The following is a 22,307-nucleotide window of genomic DNA, read 5'->3' as shown; positions in this document are numbered from 1 at the left end:
ATACATTTTAATATTATATAGCAATGCCAGCATCCAATATAAAGGAAATTACTGATTTAATGGCGGTAGTGGATACTTTATACGATACTATAGGTACCAATACTCATCAAATATTTATTTTGTCATTTTCTTTACAAAATAGTTTTTACAATATTTTTGATTTTAAGCGATTTATAGAATTTATAGGTTTTTGAAATTTGGATTTTTATTTTTTCTGTAAATGTAAAGTATTTTTTTTTCACTGGGTCAAAAACAACAAAATGGGATTGGGTTCCTCAATAGATACACAACATTTTTTTTTTTTTTTTTTATAAGCGCATTCAGTTTGAAATTTGACAAAATGCGTCGAAATCTTGAATATTTGGAATTTATTTTGTACAGTTACAGATTTATAAAATGTTCAATTTATATTGCTAAAGACTAAAATTTTCAGAATAACCAAAAAAAAAAACATATAAACAGTTTTTTTTTTTTAAATTGCTATTTTTAAGTTCAGATTTGAACGAAATTAGATATTTTAACTAGTTAAAAATAACGATGTTAATAAATTATTATGTTGTAATGTGACTGACAGGCCGTCTCTGCTCAAAATCGTTTTTCGTATAGGTACTACAATGATATTTTATCATTTAATACAAATTTAACGACATAAATTATATAGTGAACTACGCTTGTAACCTATTGTACATAGAGCGGCATCCACCTTTGTTTTTATTTTATATACATAGCATTTATCCATAATATATTATTATTATTATTAGAATGTTTAGACACTTTTAATCAAATTATATTAGTTTTTCTTAAATTAATTTTGTATACATATTTCCTCACCCTCCGTGCACCCTTAAATCATTTATGCCACGGTTTCACTACCAAACATATTTTCACGTAGATCGTCCTCCTTACTACTATAAATAATGCATTGCAATATATTATATATTGCAGTATAATACAAATATGGATATATATATATATTTATGTATATGCATATTATGTATACATGTATTTGTTTTAAAATTGCATTGCTTTTCGTCGGCCATTTGATAGATACACGACATGATCAATACGCGGTTCGATATAATATACAATTTCGACCCTCTGCCCTCGCGGCGCGGCCACTGATTATACGTCCCATGGGATGTATATTTATGTACCTATGTGTGTGTGTGTGTGTGTGTGTGAGTATGGTTTCCACCGTCGAAAACGATGCTAACAACTGTTGGAATTCCGACAAAAGCAGAACGGACGGATAGTGGCGTGTGATGTGTGTATACAGAGCGATTAAAGTGAAGGGGCCTATACGGCGAGTATAACGGGCCCAAAGTTGTGGATAACGCGTACAATACACGCATACAGAGTGATTAATCAAACATGACCATCTCCATGCCATGTTTTTCTTTGGTACTGAATTTATTAAAATTATGATTTTGGAATTTTTATGTTATACTTAATCGCTGTGATGTCAAAGAAATGCATACTTTTTTTTACTATTTTAGGAGTGTCCCGTTGACGAATTCTTTTTTTCATAATAATATAAGAATCGTTATAAATATATATTTTTTTAATGTTGATGGATTCAAGCCAATTTTTGAACGAGTGGTTTATAAGTTATTTTACTTTGTGTACTAAGATATGTAATAGATAAAATGAGAGTTATGGTGGTTTGAAAATTGTAGTTATTCTTATTTAATATTATTTATTGATGCTGCAGCATAAATAATAAAATTGCACCTGTACTAATATCAAGTTATACTTTGTAGTTTTCCGGATTAAATAAATATTGAATTATGTATTACGTCTTTTCTATTTGAAGTAATTCTAGACCCATTTTCAAGGAATATTATCCTTTATTCCTCTGTACGCGCATTTTAATGATTCAAAAACTACCTGACCAACATTTTCAAAAAATTGATCTGCATAATAATAATTTTCAATTAAAAAGTGTTTATATCGGTTAATCAAAAAGAAGTTTGTATCAACCACACAGCCGCACAGGGATCTCATTAAAATATGTGAAACATTTTTGGATTGAAAACACGCCAGACCTCCTTCGTGTTTGCTTGAAAATTTCGAAATCCAGAATTCGAACAAATAACTCATCGTTATTGCAAACGAAATGTGAAAAAAAACCGTTGTGCATGATGACGTGTGGATGACGCTCACGCATGAATCGCTCTGTATATTATTACACATATGCGCAGTTTTATACAATGTATACCGAACACGAGAAGCCGGACCTATATTATATATGATATTAGTTATACGGCCAACAACGGACCTTGCAGTGTGCGCCAACGCCGCCGCCGATACTCCCAGCGGACGAGTTTCCCGCGCTAAGTGTGCCCGTAACCTTCGACACGCTATGCCCAGGGGGAAATTATATACGTGCGCGCGCACGCGCGAGCACACACACACACACACACACACACATCGCCAGCATTTTTTTCCACCCCCGCCTCCACGTATATATATAACCGTCTGGCGTTTAATTGAATTTTTAAACAAGATTTGTGTGTACGCGAGCTGCAAAAGCTTCGAATTTATTTTTATTCGTCTCCCCCCCCCACCCGCGCACACACATGCCATGACCAAACGCACCCCCCTACCCCAGATCTACCCTTTACTCCCCCCGCAAGCCGTCGAACGCCAAAATGTACCGTTCGCACGCGCGTTATTATGTCGTCTCGACCGATACTGAAATGGGACAACGGTGTATATTTTATGTTATGTATAATACATATATAGATAGGTACCCGACTTTAGGTATTAATAGTGTACCGCGGTGGTCACGGTCCCCGAGGAAAACGCCGCTTCCAGCTCATTGACGACAATAATATCTTATAATAACGATTTAATATAAATAATAAATACACAGAGTATAGAGAAACTTGTTATCTGGTAACGAAGCTGAAGGGGACCAGTAATAAATGTTCTCCTGATCATCCGGTGACGGGTAAGTACTTTAAGTACGTACATTCAATATTCAGTAAATATTTAAAAACAAATTGCATACTTACGTCTTATCTCTTATATCGGGTAAAAATTATCCATTAACAAATAATGATATTATTATTATTAATTGAGAATATTATATTCTTTTTTTTTTCTTTTTTTTTAGAATGTTATATTATACGCAATTTTAAGGTATTCTCATTTCTCATAACTTAATAATTTTCAATATTGGTTATTTTAGTTTGATTAAATCACTCAACTACATTTTTTACTATCATTATTATTACCTACTATCTACCTATAAATAACTAATACGTAGTTGTGTTATTCTGACACCTTACCCTTCCTTGATATTATGATATTTTGCAAAGTTCAATTATCATTTTCGGATTTACCTTAGAGACCGCACAATTTTAGTTATATTTAGTATAAAGTAACAACTGTGTGTTAATGTCACATAAACAATTTTATCACTGTTGTTGTACTCTATAGCTGTTATACGCAACGTGTTGGACAAACGTCAATTGGATTTTCTTTTTAGATTATGAGCAGATATCTATTATAGTGATATTGGTGTAATTATAATGTAGAAATAAGGACAACCTTGAGGTTATTATAAATTGATAATATCGATATTTATAATATAATTATAGTTAAATATTAATTATTGAATATTTATATAAAAAGTACATATCATATATTATCAAGATGTATTAAGAGTTAGACGTTCTCGTTAACAACAAAATTTGACAACAGTGGTCGACATAATGACATTTGGTTGAGTTTAATAAAGAGTTTAATTTATTCAATGTCCGTTCATCGTAAATTATGTGATAGTTGATAATTAATAATTTATCACATATTAAATTAACATAAAGTAGTCCAGAAAAATGTTATAAAAATGTATGGTTAGCGTAGCAAAGATTAACGATACCTAATTTATGAAGATTAAAAATTCAACATTTCAAAATGGTTTGAAGTTATGTTATTATAAAGCGCACTGTTTATACGAATTAACACGATGCAAGACTATATGATAATGATGAGTGTATTTAACTCGTGTAATAAATATTGATAAGCCAAACATAATATTTTTTTATCACTATAAAAATATTTAAGAAACTGTTTCTAAAAAGTTCCCAAAAAGGTAGTATTGTCGATAGACGGCACTGGTCACGTCTTCACGCCCTTTATTAAATCGCGCTATACACGAGCAATTTTATTTGATCATAATAATATAACCAATGAATACGTAATCACAATCAAAATAGTTTTGATATTTTCAATATTTTGAATGCAATACAATCAATATATTATTATGACAAATTATATCATGAATAGGTATCGATGGTTGATCAATATTATGGATCGTGTAACGCACTATTTGATTTATTATTCTTGATATATGGTATAAACTACCAAGGAATGTATTATGACATAATATGGCTGTGAACATTTTAAGTTTTATAGTTAAGTATAATAGTGCTTTATAGATATCACCAGAATCTTGGAGAAGTTTAACAATTAAATTTAAAAATCAACAAATCGTTTCAAGAAAACTTTTCTTTTAAAAATCGTTGCCAAAAATACTGCTATGTTCGCAGACAGATTTTATTTCATACTTATACATCATTGTCGAATATAAAGCTCAAACTATTTAGCTTTATTTGCAGTCTACTCTTTTAAAAGTTGCACAGATAAAGATACTTACAAAAAAAGTTTTAAACATCAACCGAATTTATTAGATACAAATTCCTGTAATATTGCTTCGATAAAAATATTATGTACGAAGCGCAAAACACAGCTAGAGCTATCTTATATTTAACAGATTGTAGAATAAACATCAAGTATCATTTTTAGACAGAGGCCGTAGCTGTATAATTCAATAATATCTGATAAAAACGTTTAAGAAAAAAACCCATTTATACATTATCGAAAATCAATAAGAAAAATTTGTTAGAACTTAGAATGTAGAACTGTTTGCAACTATTTAACTCAAGGCCGCCGGTCATACTCATTCGTTAAATTTATTATGGGGTCCGATAAATGTCAGGAACGTTTTTCCAAGCAAATGGTTATAATGTGAATCTAGAAAAAAAAGTTTGTCGAAGCTTCCCTCCTCTGTATTATTGGTTACAGTCATCGCTCATTCCCCGGAGAATATAAACGGAGGGCTCACGTCGTATCGAACAAAGAGAAAAATAAATTATTAACTTTAAATACCCACCTATTTATGTACAAAACACGAATAACAAAATTGTACCGGATAATAGAAGAAGAGTAAATATTTTAACGCCAATAGCTTATAAATCCGATAAATTTTGAAATCCAGTTTTTTAAATAATAACCTTTATGTACCTCCTAACAGTCCTAACTGATGCGTATCGCAATAAAACTTTTGATTTCAGCATTTAACCTTGTGTATAATATCTTTGATACTTATAAACGTCAAAAAATACATTATATACATATATATATTTCCTGCATTAATTGTAACACTTTTATTATTTGATATGCCTATTAAGTATTAATAGCACCTATAGACCTCAGTGGATCACCTTGAATGGATGCCTATAGATTATTAACTGATCCAAAAACTATATGACATACCTATAAACTATATAATATAATTAATAGTCATATTTATACCTAGAAAAATTTTTTTGTGCTTATTGAACATATTATTATTATTTCTCGTATGGTTTAATCCAACACTAACACTTATTAAAAAATTAGTTAATACTATTATAGCAACAACAATAAATATCACAATAAGAAATATAAAATATAGATATAAAATTTTGATAGGGAAACATAAAACAGTAGAAGTAGTAGTTTGTTAGTTAAATATAAGATAATATAAAAATATATATAATAGCAACCGGATGGTGGGTCGGGATATTATTTGTGTGGTCTTAGACTCTAATGTCCAGGTTGGTCAACCATTCTGTTGCTGCTGCTGTTACCTTATGGAGGTGTTTCATTCCGCCTGGTAAGTTGCGTACTGGACATTCTTCCACGATGTGATTGGCTGTCTGATTGTCGTGTCCGCAGTCGCATTGTGGAGTATCCTTAAGTCCCCATTTATGCAGCATATTTCCCGTTTTTCCGTGGCCAGTCCTAAGTCTATTTAAAGTCACCCATTCTTTTCGAGGTAGTTGGAACCCCGGGGGCCTTTCCGTAGGTTGTTCAATGATACTAAATTTGTCAGAGTTATCTAGTCTCTATTCATCAGTCCATTTAGAGTTAAGGTTATAGGTTTCCTTACTTAATTGCTGTGCCAGCTTCCATGGAGGTTTACGGGATTTTAACCTTTGTTTGGGATTATTATTTATGTATCTGTGTATAGGTAAGCTTTTATTTGAATCATGATTTTTATATTCTCGGACTAAGGAACTGTATCTTCGGAGGTGAGGTGGCGCTATGTTGCTCAGTACTGATAGCCAAGGGACTGGTGTTGACTTAATTGTTCCGGATATTGTCCTCATTGTTGAATTAAGCTGAATGTCTATTTTGTTTGTATGTGAGCTGTTAAGCCATACTGGTGCACAGTACTCGGCTACCGAGTAGGTGAGGGCAAGTGCAGATATTCTAATCGTGTTAGCATCTGAGCCCCAGGTAGTTTGGGCCAGCTTATTTATTAAACAGTTTCGAGTTTTAATCTTTGCTGCCACCTTGGTTAGATGTTCTCTGTATGTCAATGTTTTGTCCAGTGTTATTCCTAAATATGTTTGGTTAGGATTATTTCTTACTTGTTGTTTGTTAAAGATTACCTTTATTTCCTGTCTTGCCTTTCTGTTGTTGAGGTGGAACAGTTTGACCTCAGTTTTAGTTGGGTTTGGTGTGAGCCTCCAGTTGTAACAGTACTTATTTATTTCACTCAGGTCTTCCGTGAGGTGTTTTTCGCAGAGTTCATATGTCTTTTCTTGGCACAAGAGGGCGATATCGTCTGCGTAAATAAATTTATTTGACTTGGTATTGGGTAGATCACTAGTGTATAAGTTAAACAGTAGGGGAGCTAAAACAGAGCCTTGTGTCAGCCCGTTGTTTAGGGTTTTTTGTTTACTTTTTCTATCACCTATAACTACTGTGATAAGTCTATTGCTCAACATATTATTTATGATACTACTTATTGTTTTGCATGGTATAAAGTATAATCCGTAGGAGTTTAGTGATAAGCCCATCGCGCCATACCGTGTCATATGCTGCTGTGAGGTCAATAAAGACTGCAGCCGATTTTAAATCTTTCTCAAAGCCGTCTTCGGTGTTTGCGGTCAGAGACAGAACTTGGTCGCAGCAATTCCTATGTGGTCTGAATCCGGCCTGTTCTATTGGAATAGTTTTATTCACAGTTTCTGCGATACGGTTGTAAATAAGTCTTTCAAAAATTTTGTAATTAACACTCAATAGGGAAATCGGCTGATAGCTTTTGATGTCATTATCTGGTTTCCCCGGTTTTAAAATAGCCAGGATTTTTGCCTTCTTGAATTGCTTAGGGAACCTCCCAGACCTTAATATATTTGTGAAGAACGTTGCTAGCCATTGGCGAGTCTTAGGTCCACAGTTCTTTAGGAATTCTGGGTATACTTCGTCGAATCCCGCTGCTTTACCAGTTTTAATTGCCTATTTGAATTTCAGGTTCAGTGAAATCGTTCGCAAAGTTTGATGTTATTTAAGCGTTCGTTTTCAGTTCTTTCAATTCCTTTTTAGTATTTCTTGTTGCGTTTTTGTCAACTTTTGCCCTGGTTAGCTCGAGAATGCGGTTCGCGAAATTATTTGTCTTGATTTTCACAGCACTATGTTTTCGTTTAGAGTTTGGGTCTATTTTCCTTAGGAGATTCCATGCTTTTCTACTCGACTTTTTGAAATCGATATTTTCTACTGTCTTTATACATTTTTCCTTACGGGTTTTAGAGAGGGAGGAGAGAAGTTCGTCAGCTATAAGGTTATCATTAGTTTCTTGGTACTCATTGTAAAGGTCCTCGCTTTTTTGGCTCCAACCAGGTATATATTCTTTTCTGTATCCTCTGGGTATATGTTTCTTAGCTATCCCAGTCAGAAGTCCTGTAAAACGGTTGTAGTTTTTGGCTTCTGGACTTATCCATCTGATACAGTCGTCAAGCTGCTTAGTAAATCCGTTCCAGTTGGCTTTATTAAAATTCCATCTGGGTTTCGGGAGTGATTTCATAACTGGGATCTGTATACCGATATTCACAACTACAGGCCGGTGTTGGCTATGAGGGAAATCATTATAGACTTCTACTAATTGACTACTACTAATTGGTATGGTATGGCCTTTATGGTCTTTTGTTATGAAGCATAGGTCCGGATTGTAGTCTCGTTGCCATCTCCCTGATCTAAATGTACCTTTGTCTTTTGCGTCGAATACAAGTTTTATATTTTCTCGTTCAGCCAATTCATTGAGAGTATCTCCATTATTGTCATTATTATCATAGCCCCAAAATTGGTGATGGCTGTTAAAATCACCGGCAATTATTCCAGGGTGGGCTATGGGCATGAGGTCGGTGTTGAGCCAGTTTTCATTTGGTGGTTTGTATGTGTTAATGATACTTAGTTCATTAATTTTTAAAGGGATGGCTGTGATGTTGCTGCGTTCATAAGTGGATATGTGTTCCCAATTAGGTATGTCATTACGTATATAGTTGGAGGTACCGTAGCTTCTGCTGTATGTGGCGGTCGTTAGAGAGTATCCGGAGATAGATCCTCTTTGTCGCTGTTGGTCAGTATTAGCAGTATGTGTTTCCTGTAGTAGTAGGACCGAAATGTTATTTTCCCGTGCAAGTTTGGCGAGATACTCGCTTTTGTCCCGACTAATGCCTTCTACATTTAATTGTAGGATTCTAAACTGAGAGCCTAGATCCCGGGTCTGCTGGCTCTGAGAAGAGCCGTTTTCTGATATAGAGGAGATGTTGATACTGTTGTTGCTGTTGTTGTTGTTATTAGTGCTGGGGGCCAGGAGATCCATGAGGACAGTTCGGCCGCCAATTTGATAGATCTTTTGCCGTTATATAACGTTGCCTAAGTTGTACCACGAGGAGGCGTTCTATCTATACGCCCTATTTAACATATTAACTTAATAATAAATTATAGTTAATATAATATATACTTTATAGGTATATTATAGGTAAATGAATATAAACTGCGTTTATTCAAAGTGAATTATTATTATCGATATAATATTCTTCATTTTTTTTTCTGTTCAGCATCTTATTAACTTTTGATGCTTATAGATCTAAAAAAACTTAAATCTAACCTTAAAAAAGAACAAAATTTGTTCACATTAAAAAAAAACAAACATAATATTATTATCATGTTTAGAAATGAAGTTAGGTAAACAAAATGTTCTAATCAACTATATAAAATGAAAATTTTTTTAGACTTTATCATATATAATAATATTTTATAATATAGTATAATACATTTAGGTACTGAATAATAACGAACTTGTATTGATACTTTTGAATTGTATAAATATATGGTATAATTAATAAAATTTAAAAGAATTCAACAATCTTTAAAAAAAAGGAATATTATTATTACCATATTTTATTAGATCTATCATTTATATAAATTATCAATTATATACAATCTAAAGTTCAGGTACCAATACAATTATGTTTATGATTTGGTACCATGATATTGTAATCGACGTTATATTGAGAGCTTATATTATATGCAGGATGATCCATTTAAGTAACAAAATAAATCTAATTAGTCCAATTAGTCGATAATTTAGTAAATGATTAGGGTTCAAAGTACAATAGTAATCTTTAATTAATTGTTATTTATTTTGTTACCTTGGATTCAGCGATATCGAATTTATCACTAGCTTCTGGTCTTTAAAATTATTGGAAAAATAGTAAAAACCACCAATACTTTGATGTGCTGTATCTCACAAACTAATCAACGAAAAATAAATATATTGACACGTAAATTCATGAAAAAAGTGGTTTTATTAATTCATGATATTTTAATTATATATTAACATTTGAAAATCAAAAGTTGATAGTGGTTTTACCAGTAAATATAAGGGAGAAAAAATTCAAAAAAAGTTAATACTTTTCGAAATAATTAGTGACTTAAATGGATCACCCGGTATATATATATATATATATATATATATATATATATATGTTATCGAAAAAATAAAATCTCCATCCTCCATAATCTGCAACCGTATGTGGCATATCACTATTCAGGCTTATATATAGGTCAGTAGTCAGTACAGGTATAATTTCATAACTATAATATTATGTACGATGAATCTAAAGCAGACATCTATCTAGCTAGAGCTAGTAGGAAATAGAAACGGATAATACCAGAAATCAAAACTTGATGAAAATTCTGGAGAATGTGCTAGTAATTCACGAGAATCAAACAACAATTTTGGGAAGGAATTAAAATTTACGTATCAAATGCTAAATAATGGAGTATTTAATTTAGATATGTGTATTCGTGGTTTTTGCTAAATTTTCATTTTTTGAAACAATTGACACGTTTATGTATAATACCTGTGAATACGCCGTGATAATCAGATACAAATGAAATCTGCAGGTTGCCATAATGTCATTCGAATAAATAATATAGGTATTTGTATTTCGTATAGAAGTATACTATAACATATAGGTAGGTGCTACAAGTGCCCAATTTTCTAATAACAATTTAATTCAATTGTGTCGTTGCTACAACTTCTATAAATATATAGGTACTCATATATGAAAACTCACGACAAAACGCATAAGCATAAGAAAATAAAAATAAAAGTTGATTTTTAGATAATATTATAAATGAAACCATCATGTACATATAATTCTGTCAAATATTACAAATTTATAACATAGGTATTTTATGTTAATTATAAGTAGAAACGGTAGCCGTTAGGTACATTCAAATGTGAGTTGGATATTTCAAGATGGCATGCAATACAATAATTATATCAGAAAAAAACAAAATGTATTTTATCATATTATATTTTTTTTAATTTCAGAATATTTGCATAAAATTAATTAAAATATATATTTTTTATAACTAGAACACAATATAGTTAATATTATTACTATATACTAGTTATATTTCTATAAGTTAACTACATTTTGGTATTATCATAAAACTGTAGACAAATATATTATATACAAGGTAATCCGATCAAATCTCTATACTCTACACGCATTATTTTAATTTTTTTAAATGACAATAATATATTTAATTTCATATTCCTATAATATTTAGGAGTATTTTTATACATACTAATCTAATTATACGTGATTAGATTATATATGAATATAAATGAGCTGAGAATAGTGTCATAGAGATACCCCGCAAGATAAATGTAAAATGGAAAGTTAACATAAAAAATAAAATTTAAAGGTAGGAAAGTGCATACCACATTGCTGTGCAGTCATGCAGAGGTGTCGAGTTGGTCACTGTAATGGATGTGCTAAATTAGAGTTATGCTAGTATAGTATTAGTTTATTTTAATAATAATAATATATTAGACTGAATTATAATTTTTGCCATACAATTTGATAATGCTATTGTATGTATTAAATATAATAACATTCTCAAAAACTTTCAAGTATCCACGAATAATAATATATTTGAACGACAACGAAATAAGTATAAAATTGTTAGGTATGCTTTGTTTAAATATCTAAAATGTCATCTTAATTTGAACTTAAAACACTCGTAAAAAATTTGTGTTTATTTATTTTTAAATTTTTTGGTTATAGTATGGGCTAGTGCTTTCCATTACCGTACAAAATGTATAACTCAAAATTGCACACAAAAATATTACGACATCAGTATACCACATAAGATTTGTAAAAAGGTACAGCCTGATTCCATACACAACAAATAGTGTGATACCGCACAATTTTACAAAATATAAACATTTAAAATGATTATAATATAGATTTAAATTTCATTAAATCCCGCAAAAATAACGAAAATGAAAATGATTAAAAACAGCATCTACCTCCCATTAATCTTGTATACTGTCTCTTACTAGCACATTAAAATCCTAGCCTAACATCCTAACTTTAAGTGTCTCCAATGGGCTTCTTATCTCCTGAGTGGAGACTCAAGCCATGTCACATCCATCACATACTCTTATTGTGAAATAATATTTATAGATTGTGTGTATAGTAATATATGATTAAAAAAAAATTTGACCTATTAACCATGACTCTAAAACCAAAATTGACTGCATAAGAGCCATTCAAATTTTAATAAATAATACATTTGTACAATTCATTATAAATATGCATAAGACCATTAAATAATTTTATAATTATTTATTATTGGTTACTTTTTGAATATTTTTACGTATACAATTGTAATCAATTTTAATTAAATAGTTTTATATCCATAATATGTTAATCTTATTTAGTAGTATAACATGTATAAAAAAAAAAAAATACGTAAAAATATTCAAAAAGTAACCACTAACCAATAAAAAATAATTATAAATGGTTTTATGCATTTTATACCTAATAAATTGTAAAAATGTATTATTTATAATTTAAATGGCTCTCATTCAGACAATTTTGGTTTTAGAGCCATGGTTAATTGGTCAAAATGACTTAAAAAAATTCAGACTATCCGAATTTGGTACCAAAAATACCAGTTACAAAATATCAAAAATAAGTTGCGTTACGCATTTGCATACCGAGAGGATTAAAAATTTGAATTTTATCTGAAAATGAGTATTTATATACCACTAGCTTGTAAAAAAATTCGATTTATTCCAACATAATCCGGTCGAGAAATTCAGTGTTCCCTAAATTGGTGAACACTCGGTATTATATACAACGTGGCCACCATTGATTGAAAAATTTGCTAAGCAAAAATTATTTTTTTTTTTTTTAAATGAATGCAATTAAATTTGTACTTATTTTAGTCTTTAGGTTCTGAGAGGCAGTGGCGTAACTTGGAGTCAATATTGGGGGGGGGGGAAGCAGTAGTTAAACTAAAAATGCATATATATAACTAATCTTAGTTCGCATTGTGCTATTGTGGTAATAAATAATAACCCGCCATGCCATCACTGTCATCTATCTGCAATTCCTTGTATTACGATATGAAGGCGCTCGGTTTATAATGATACTATTAATAAATAATAATCTCAAAAGGCACTCAAAAAGTCGAAAAGATAAATCTATTATTATTAGGTAATTACTAAACAAACCATTATGCTGTTTAATTTTGATATGATAAAATAGAAATTGAATTATAACTTATAACTTTTAAAGGGGGGCAAAACGATACTATTGCCCCCTCAATAAAATATCTGGAGGGGTAGTTGCCCCCTCTTGCCCCCCCCCCCCAGATTACGCCTATGCAGTGAGAGGAGAGTGATAAATGTATTGATTTCTTTACCATTGAAGTTTATTTTATATTTGTTTCTTCTGTGTACACAAAAAGCAATGGAGAAATCTATAACGACATTATTAAGCTTTATCTTGTATCCACAATATACCCAATTGTAGTGAGTTTTCAGTCGGCTTTCAGTCTTTGAACCATAAGGCGTGACGTTAAATAAAATCAATATAATGTTTACACTTTTTACAAATAATATTATAGATAGTCCCATCCGAGAACTATAACTTTCATTATTTTAGAAACAATCAAAGTTCGAGTGATATTGCTTGGCGAAGTATGCACTAAACAATAAATGAAACTATTGTTCCCAACAATGCAAACTACAGTTTTAGTTTGCAGTAATATTAAAGACCACCAACACGATGAAGACAATGATGGATAAAAAAATAATTGCAAAAAATTCATACTGTTATTAAACGTAGAAAATGAATACGTGAAAAGCCAATAATAACAATTCCAAAAGAATTGATCAAGTATCAAAGACTTCCGTTAAAGTTTATCAGTTATAAATGCTTTTCAAAAATCCACGAATCACACAGTATTTTGTTTTCCAATATCGTCGAATCATGTAAAATTTTACTTTAAAAAAAAATGTTAAACTTTTAAATAACAACAATCATAGACACTATAATGGATCACTTTGTTTGGTTGCATATGGTTTTGCTCACTATAGGAGCACCCTTTGAGTACACCGAATGACTGAATACTAGCTGAATAGTAATCCACAGTAGCTAATTTAATATCACCAATGATGATCATCAATCACACTACTACGTTGAACTAGAGTTGATGGTGAAATGCTAGTTCTTAAGTTTTTAGTCTATGTACAGTTTAATGACTGCAGCCTATTCTAAATGGACAAAAAAATACTTATCCAACAGTTGTTTTAGATTTATAAATCATAATCTATTCAATAAATATTTGATGCTTTTTATAATCTATCATAATTTATTTATAACAATACAAATTTAATAGAATATTAGAATGATATTAATTATTAGTTATATTTCATTACAGTATAGTAAAAAAATACTTTAAAAAAATCATATTTACATTCATAAGCAAATTTATCCGTTCCGAAAGTATCTACTTCAAATATTTTTGATACTTTAACATCAACTAAATTATGGTAACATTATAATGCCTGTAAATATTTTGTGACACTTATTTATTATTATTTTAAATGTTGATAATAACTAAGTAATGATAACTATATCAATACCGTTATAATTTTAAAAATTACATGAAAAGTGTAAGTATTAATGCTTGTCGAGAGGTGGTGTAATAGCTTTTATCATGCTCATTATGCTGGTAATTTTTAGAAAATGTTTATTAATTATTGCAATGAGATTCGTCGTAGTGACTGTTGTAGGGTTATATTTTGTATTGCGCTTTATGTGTAAAATATGTTTTTATAATATTGTGTGTGTTAGATACCGTCAAAGATGTAAATTAAAGAATTAACATTAGTACCTACTACCAAGCCAATAACGATATTTTCGATCAAATTAAACTGGGGAAGATTGAAAGAATGTTAATGCTATTTATTTATATTCTTATTATTCATAAATAATAGATATATCTCTTGTTTATGGTTGGTATTTTTTCTCGAAACACCAAATCTTGTGTTGTGTATATTTATTTTCATTTTTAATAATTTAATATACAAAAGCGTAGTTATGGTGTGTAAAGTGTGAGAAAAATGTTTGTTTCGTTTGCTAATATGAGCTGTTTTTGTCAATAGCTTTCAAAAGTTTCGTTGAAAAAAAACGTATGATTAGTGAAAATACTTTTTAAGTAAACTTGTATACCTGCTATTAGCAATAAACACGTTGTAATAAAATCCAATCCAAAGATAATAAATCTCAAGAAACACTCTTTAAAACACCTAAATAATAAAAAAGACCATAAACATAAAGAGCTATACGAAAGATAAAACAAATTGTTACCTAATAAACTTAATCGAATTGAGATTTTGTTACGCTTTGTAACTGTATTGACTATTAAAATACATCGTTCTTACCTATGTTTATGCTTGCTATTTTCATTTTATTGGGATTGATGAGGATTTTTGTTTAAGTTTAAATTCTTCTGAAAATTTTAATAACAGAATAACAAAATACAAAGTGCTGAAGTGTATACAAATATTTAAATATTTTCTACTCAGTTGGAAATACGAGAAAAATACAATAATATTAAACATTAAATATGATATAAAAATAAATTAAAAATAATTATTAGTTGAACAATGATAATATGTTTGTTTTTTCGGCCAGACGAAACTTTTAAAACAGAAAAACATTTTTCAATAAACATGTAACTTTGAGGGTGATTTGTGGTATCTAATTTGTTTTAGTACTTTCTAATCAGTTAGAATTCTGAAAAAATTTAAAAACTCGGAAATTTAATGGACAAATGTTAATATTTAAGCAACACTAGTTTTGTTTCAAACAAAATATTTTTTTAAATTTTTTTTGTTAATCAGAATGGAGTAATTTATTAATTAAAACCGGAATTTTATACAAAATATGTATATTAGCAATTTTAGACACATAATAATTTTCAATGTATTTTTTCTTTTGTTTTGGCTATTTATAGAATATTAAATGTTGATACTTTTTTAATTTTATTATTTCATTTATGTTGATAAAAAAATGTTTGATAATGATTCTTTATAAGTTTTTTTTATAGCAATTAGAGCACGCCTAAAATACATTGAAAGAATTTTTTTAAATTTTGACATTTATACAAAAGATAACGATTTACTTCTAATGAAAATGAATTACTTTAATTGTAAATAAAAATATAAATACATAATTAAAGCTTGCAACTTATAACTTAGGTAGCTTAGGTCTTAAATCCTTATACCTTCTTATTATACGTGTAATATTAATTTCTTTACATAGCAGGTAATACATCTTTTAAAATATTTAGACGAATAATTTTAGTAGCTATTTAATATTTATACTACGAATCTCTTCACACCCGCTTATACGGTGTTGACATATAAAAAATTTCTATATTTATTTTCAATTGGTTAAAGTGTTGATTTTGGTTAGAATAGGTAAAAAATCATCTCTCGTGGAATTTTATTTATGAGATGCTTTAAATAGAACGAAACGGAAATATTTTGTATACTTATTATGTGTAGGAACTTAAGTGTTTTTTTCCTTTCCGTACTGTTTATATGTAGGTACAACATATTGTTTAAACATGCCTAGTCGGCAGAAACAGGAGGTCGTCGTGTTTAAATATATTAATGACTACGGCAACATTGAAGAAAAAATGTCCTCTTTATTTTCACGGAACACGAATGGGGAGTGGAGACCGGTTTTATATATAATATCTTTATATAGCTGCACTTACGACAAATTAATAACATTGCAGGAGTTAATATTACTTGACTTGTGTAAAAATGCTTATATCCGAGTTCTCGCAGAGAATATAAAATATTATACACAAATGTATGTACTGTAAAATGTTTATATAAGATTCGAAAAAATCTGTAGGTACCTATATTTTGTCCATTTCACGCCTGAACACCACATTCATAGTGAATTAGAATTTTTAATAAATTTGATTAAATGTATAACAACACAATATTATAATTTATATGACTAAGTGTTTTATACGTTATCACTTATCAGTTATTACTTATAAACTTGCAGTTAAGTGGTTAAACAACCGAGTGTGTACAACACGCGTGTCCAGGATCATAGATAATTTAATTATTGAGACCGTTCATAAAGTATAAACTGTTCAAAAAAATAAAAAATATGAAAACATTTAAATGAACGTGTGTTATTATGTTGTGACGTTGATATCTTTATACCACATTTCCACATAATTTATCAAATCTTTTCTAAAATGCTGTGTTTAAACTGCTTATCATGAGTAGGTACCACCATACACAATAACTCTAGCCTGTAAACACAAAATTAAAATATTGGGAATTTACTTAGTATTATATTTTTTAATGTTAATTTATGATTCAGACAAAACATTGTTTTCACTTCAGACTCATTTATTTAACATTAGTTTTTTGAATCGTTTATTATAAGGGTATATAATATTAAAAAATAATAATGACTATATAATATTATGTGGTGTTCCAAAAATAAATAAATTATAAGAAGCAAGAACGAGAGAATGACATTGCGGTAACAATAAATTGATTTTAAAATTTAGTTTACCTTCTGATGGGTAAGTGAATCTAGTCGGTGTATTGAGGAGGTCAAAAATTTAAAAGTCTCAGTAATTTTCAAAAGTGCCGGGGGAAAAAAAAAAAATCTTCCTCTTGTACCTACCGTTATTGTTATTTGGTTGTTATTCAAAAACGAATAACTGTAAAAACTTGAAATTTACACCATATGTTTATTTTATCAATTCCTATATTTGATAAAATTTTCAGGATATTTCAAAAATCTTTAAGTTATTTATAAACATTTTCAATTTTTTTTAGTTTTTTATTCTATTGATGTCAATAAAATTTTATTTGTTGGTTTAAAAGCTTGAATGCGTGGTTCCCTATAAGTTGATATAATATCAGTTGAAAAATATCAAAAATACATAGGCATAGTGTTTTTTTTATAACTGTTTAAAGTTCAAATATTAACAAAATTTAAGATAAAATATCCTAGACTAACCAACCATCTCCGATCATAATCATTATTCGTACACAATAGTATTATGTCATTGAATTCGAATTTAATATCATCCATTACAGTGACCCACTTTTAACCTACTGGCTACTGTATGGCAGAGTGAAATGCACTTACCCGCTTTTTAAACTAATGAAACTACACGTGACTTGCTGAGCATAAATTTGCTGTTACGTGCTTGTAAGACGAAGACAACAAATTCTAGTGTTAGGTTCGCTTAACACTTAATAGCTGTTAATTTGCTGATAGTAATCAAGTCGCTATCACTGGAAAAATATATTTGAAGTAGGTATTATAGTTGTAATTAAAAATGAGTAAAAAAAAAAAAACTCTATGTGACTATGTGTTGTCTAGTAGGTGTACGAGGTTTACTATTGCGTACCACGCGTCATTGAGTATAGGCCTGGTATAGGTAGCAGTATCTTATGAATTCAATTTTAATTCAATGATAAACATTGCATTCGGTTAAACACGATTCTGATTGTCTGTTGGTTTATATTTTTGAGGATATTTTGTTACATACCTAGGTTAGGTATACGTACTTATATGTAATTATATCACTATGAAAAATTGCATTTATTTTGAAACATGTATAACGAGTATACTTATAAAAAAAAAATTATGCCCCTGTATTTTGAGTATTAATATTTCTATCTAAAAGATGTCTAAGATATATTTTGAATTACATTTCCAAACTTCAGCTATTAAAAATTTTATCAATTGGCTACAAAATAATTTACACATTTTTGTGATTTTAACCAATTTGATTATCAAAAACGCTTAAAAAAGAAGCTTTATACGTACATTTTTCCTTATTGACTAAACAAAAATAAACTAAAAGACCTGAAATTTGAAATGTCTCTAAATAGCTTAAAATGAGTCTAAATATTTTTAACACTTCCTCGTGTGTAGAAAATATAAACATCAAATGTGTGTAATAATTAATGTTAAATGTTTCAAGTTTCTGAGATTAATATTTTTTGATTATAATAAAACAACAAAAAACTATCGAGAAGAAATCGTTTGTTTACAAGTGAATATCCTGCAATTTCGTCGAATTCAGAACTTTATACTAACTACATTATAAGAATATTACTTATTTATAAGTTATTGGCGATGAATAATGAGTATTACCTAGTACTACCTTCATTAAGCCATATATGGATGATATGCGTTACCGAAAATTTAATATAGGCTGCAATACATTTGTATTAGAAGCGGTAATAGGTACCTATTGTGAATACTGTGTTTAGTGTTTACATTATTAACGCACAGAATTGTTTGGTGTATGAATGACTATAGTTAGTCATTGACAACATTGTTCAATGAAACTTATAACTGAAAATAGGTATAACCTGTAAAATGTGGAATAGAAAAATGATGAATAACAAACATGTCAATATTCAAAAGTGCTAAGCAGATTAGCGCATTACGATGTTATAATTGCTACCTACTCAAATAAATAATTTTAATTTTTAATTATTTAAAATAATATTCTTTAGGATATATGGAATAGAGGCTATACACACGATGTCATACCAAGATTGTAAAACACAAAAATGTCACACGAAGATTTACAATTTTGAGCATTGAAATAAGTGTTAACACTACGGTACGCCGACAAAATATCGCCGGTAAAATATCGCGGACCAAAATATCGCAACTAAAATATCGCAAAGAAATAATACTGCCGTACATTATTATCGCGTCTGTATATTGCATTTGACTTAATCTTATCTAATCGTATTCACCTCATATTTTAGCTAGCAATACATTCAAGTATACTGGTTTTTCATTTTATAATTTCCATTTAGTAATACTTTGTACTGTCACTGTGACACTGTGACTGACGCTTTTACAGTTTCACAATTTTATACAGTTTTACAGAGTTTTTTTAAAATTTATTTTAATTTTAAATGGAGTTAATTTTTTTAAAACTTTGCAAAAGGCAAAAATTTAATATCAATTTTATTAAATTATACATACTTAATCAATTGTCAATTGCCATTTTTATCAATTCTACTATATATTAATATAACAATATTATATGCTTGAAATATATTATTTATTTATAATGAAATTACTGCTATATTTTTACATACTGGCGATATTTATTCCATGCGATACAATGGTTTCGCGATATTTTAGTTGCGATGTTTTACCTGCGATATTTTGTCGGTGATTCAAACACTACTACCCATCATATAACATAATATTCACTTAAAAATATCATTGTGATGGGACATTTATTCACACATTGAAGGTAAAGTAACTAGTATGATGTAATTGCTATATCCCTGTACCTATACAAAAAAAAAAATTGTCCAATGCAGTAAAATGTAATTGTATATCTACTTATATCTACTTCTACGTTTATGAATCAATACTACCTGCACGACTGAACAAACCTGCTACTAATATTACTAACCTATATTGTATTACACTTCCCGTATATGTTTTTTACGCTAACTAAATATAATATTAAAAATATATTTGAATTATTAATGATGACTTAACAACCGATTTTTCAATTTCTATGATGGGTACATCATAACATTCATAACACATTATGGGTACCTAAATATTATATAGTAGAGCCATACATAATCTCCTAAAAAATAAAAAATAGACCTGGGTATATATAATACACAACAACTTAAGTAATTACATTCGTTACTTCAAAAAATTTTAACTCCTTTTAAAATATTAATTTTACAATTTTTTTTTTATCATCATAACGTTCTATCATTATTTATGTTTAATTTTGTTGAATGATATAACATACACATTTTTAACAGCGCTGTTGTTATTCATTCTGTTGTCGTCGTAGAAGACATAATATTTTTCACGTCTACTCGTTTTAAGTTTTCGCAACTGTACCCACGCACCAAACACTCGATGATAACTCGGTTTGACGGGGGAGTACAATAATAATTATAACGTGTGGCCATAAATCTAACGAAAACACTCCGCCGATATAGCATCTGTAGCTTATAAGACCTGAATGCGCCAAGGTGATCTTCCGCGAGAATAGAGGTTAATACGCTACTACTGTGACACACATAGCTTGTATGATACCAGACGTTCTTGAACAGTCCATCATGTCATTTTCACTGTAACCGTAGGTACCGTGGTTGTCAAACATCGGTCGTATCGCAGTCATCGAAACACCGCCGTCAACATTGTCACGCGGCTGCACGAAAACTGATCGAAACAATAAAACACATCGCCAACCTTTTGGATAAAACTAACCATCGAAATGGAAGCAGAACAAAGGCCCGGCAACAGATCCTCGTCAAACGGTAAGCGCACAATATTATAATATTATTTGACTCCATTTATAACGAGTAGGCATCTACCTACAATATTATTATAGATTCATATTGTTTATTGATATGTTACTGGTATGACAATAATAACAAATTGTTCTGATATTTTAGTAACATTTAATCAATAGGTAACTGCCAACATAATATATATATATTATATATTTATATGGATAACAATAGATGGGCATGTTATATTTAAACATAATTTTAGCAAGCCGTTGAATTTGGTGTCTCCTTGCAGTATTGTTTTGATTTTTATTTCAAATTGTTGATAATTATTGTATTATGGAAAATTGTTATCGATATAATATCATACGTAAAAATACGATATAATTAGATACGTTTACTATAGGATTTCAATTCATACCATAAATTGATATATGAGCATATTTCTTTCGATATAATAGCTGATGCCTGATCGTCTTGACGTGATTTTAAAAAAGTAACATCATCATCAACCTCACATATTATTATAATATTATTAGCTTAGATGCAATACATTTTTTCCATGGACAATAATATATATATTTGATTTTCATACGAACATTTATAATACAACATGAATTATTTTACCACTCGTTACAATCTTTGTTTTGAGAAAACGGAAAAATCCAATATTTTATAGGTATCAGTGTATCACTAAACATTATTATGTAATAATCATAGACATATAATGTTTAAATTTATATAGTAATAAGTAAACTTATTAAAATTCAATCGGTTATAACTAGGGTTTATTACTAATAAGTAACACAGATTTATATAGGTATTTAAAATATGTTATCATTACCTAACCAACATTTCGTAGATATATTTCTCTAATATTGATGAAATGAAATATTTCATAATGAATTTATAATGTGTATTAAATCAAAGAAAGATATTTTATCATAAAAAAGTAGATAAATAGCCAATAGGTAGGTACCCACCAATAGACCATAGGTTATAACGTAGGCCTGCGCGG

At 29.5% G+C, this 22,307-nt stretch overlaps 1 protein-coding gene across 3 annotated transcripts in view; it reads left to right on the top strand.

Annotated features, from left to right (window-relative positions):
- The first annotated feature begins 2,937 nt into the window (after positions 1-2,937).
- The window catches only part of LOC107161587 (17-beta-hydroxysteroid dehydrogenase 13-like), a 38,701-nt gene continuing 19,331 nt past the window's right edge, over positions 2,938-22,307 (top strand). The window contains exons 1-2 of one of the 3 annotated variants that reach the window (XM_089217546.1): positions 2,938-2,953; positions 21,140-21,316. In XM_089217546.1, coding sequence (XP_089073672.1) covers positions 21,274-21,316 — 43 coding nt within the window. In that variant the 5' untranslated portion in view covers positions 2,938-2,953; positions 21,140-21,273. Of the gene's footprint in view, positions 2,954-20,099; positions 20,278-21,139; positions 21,317-22,307 lie in introns of those variants that run through there. The other 2 variants (XM_089217547.1, XM_089217545.1) reach the window with 2 other exon arrangements.

This window comes from Diuraphis noxia, unplaced genomic scaffold (genome assembly GCF_037042655.1).
Source record: "Diuraphis noxia isolate RWA-SAM2 unplaced genomic scaffold, SU_Dnox_SAM2 contig0001, whole genome shotgun sequence".
Lineage (NCBI taxonomy): Eukaryota > Metazoa > Arthropoda > Insecta > Hemiptera > Aphididae > Diuraphis > Diuraphis noxia.
Note: the sequence above shows the minus strand (reverse complement) of the source record. Positions and strands in the feature narration are given on the sequence as shown.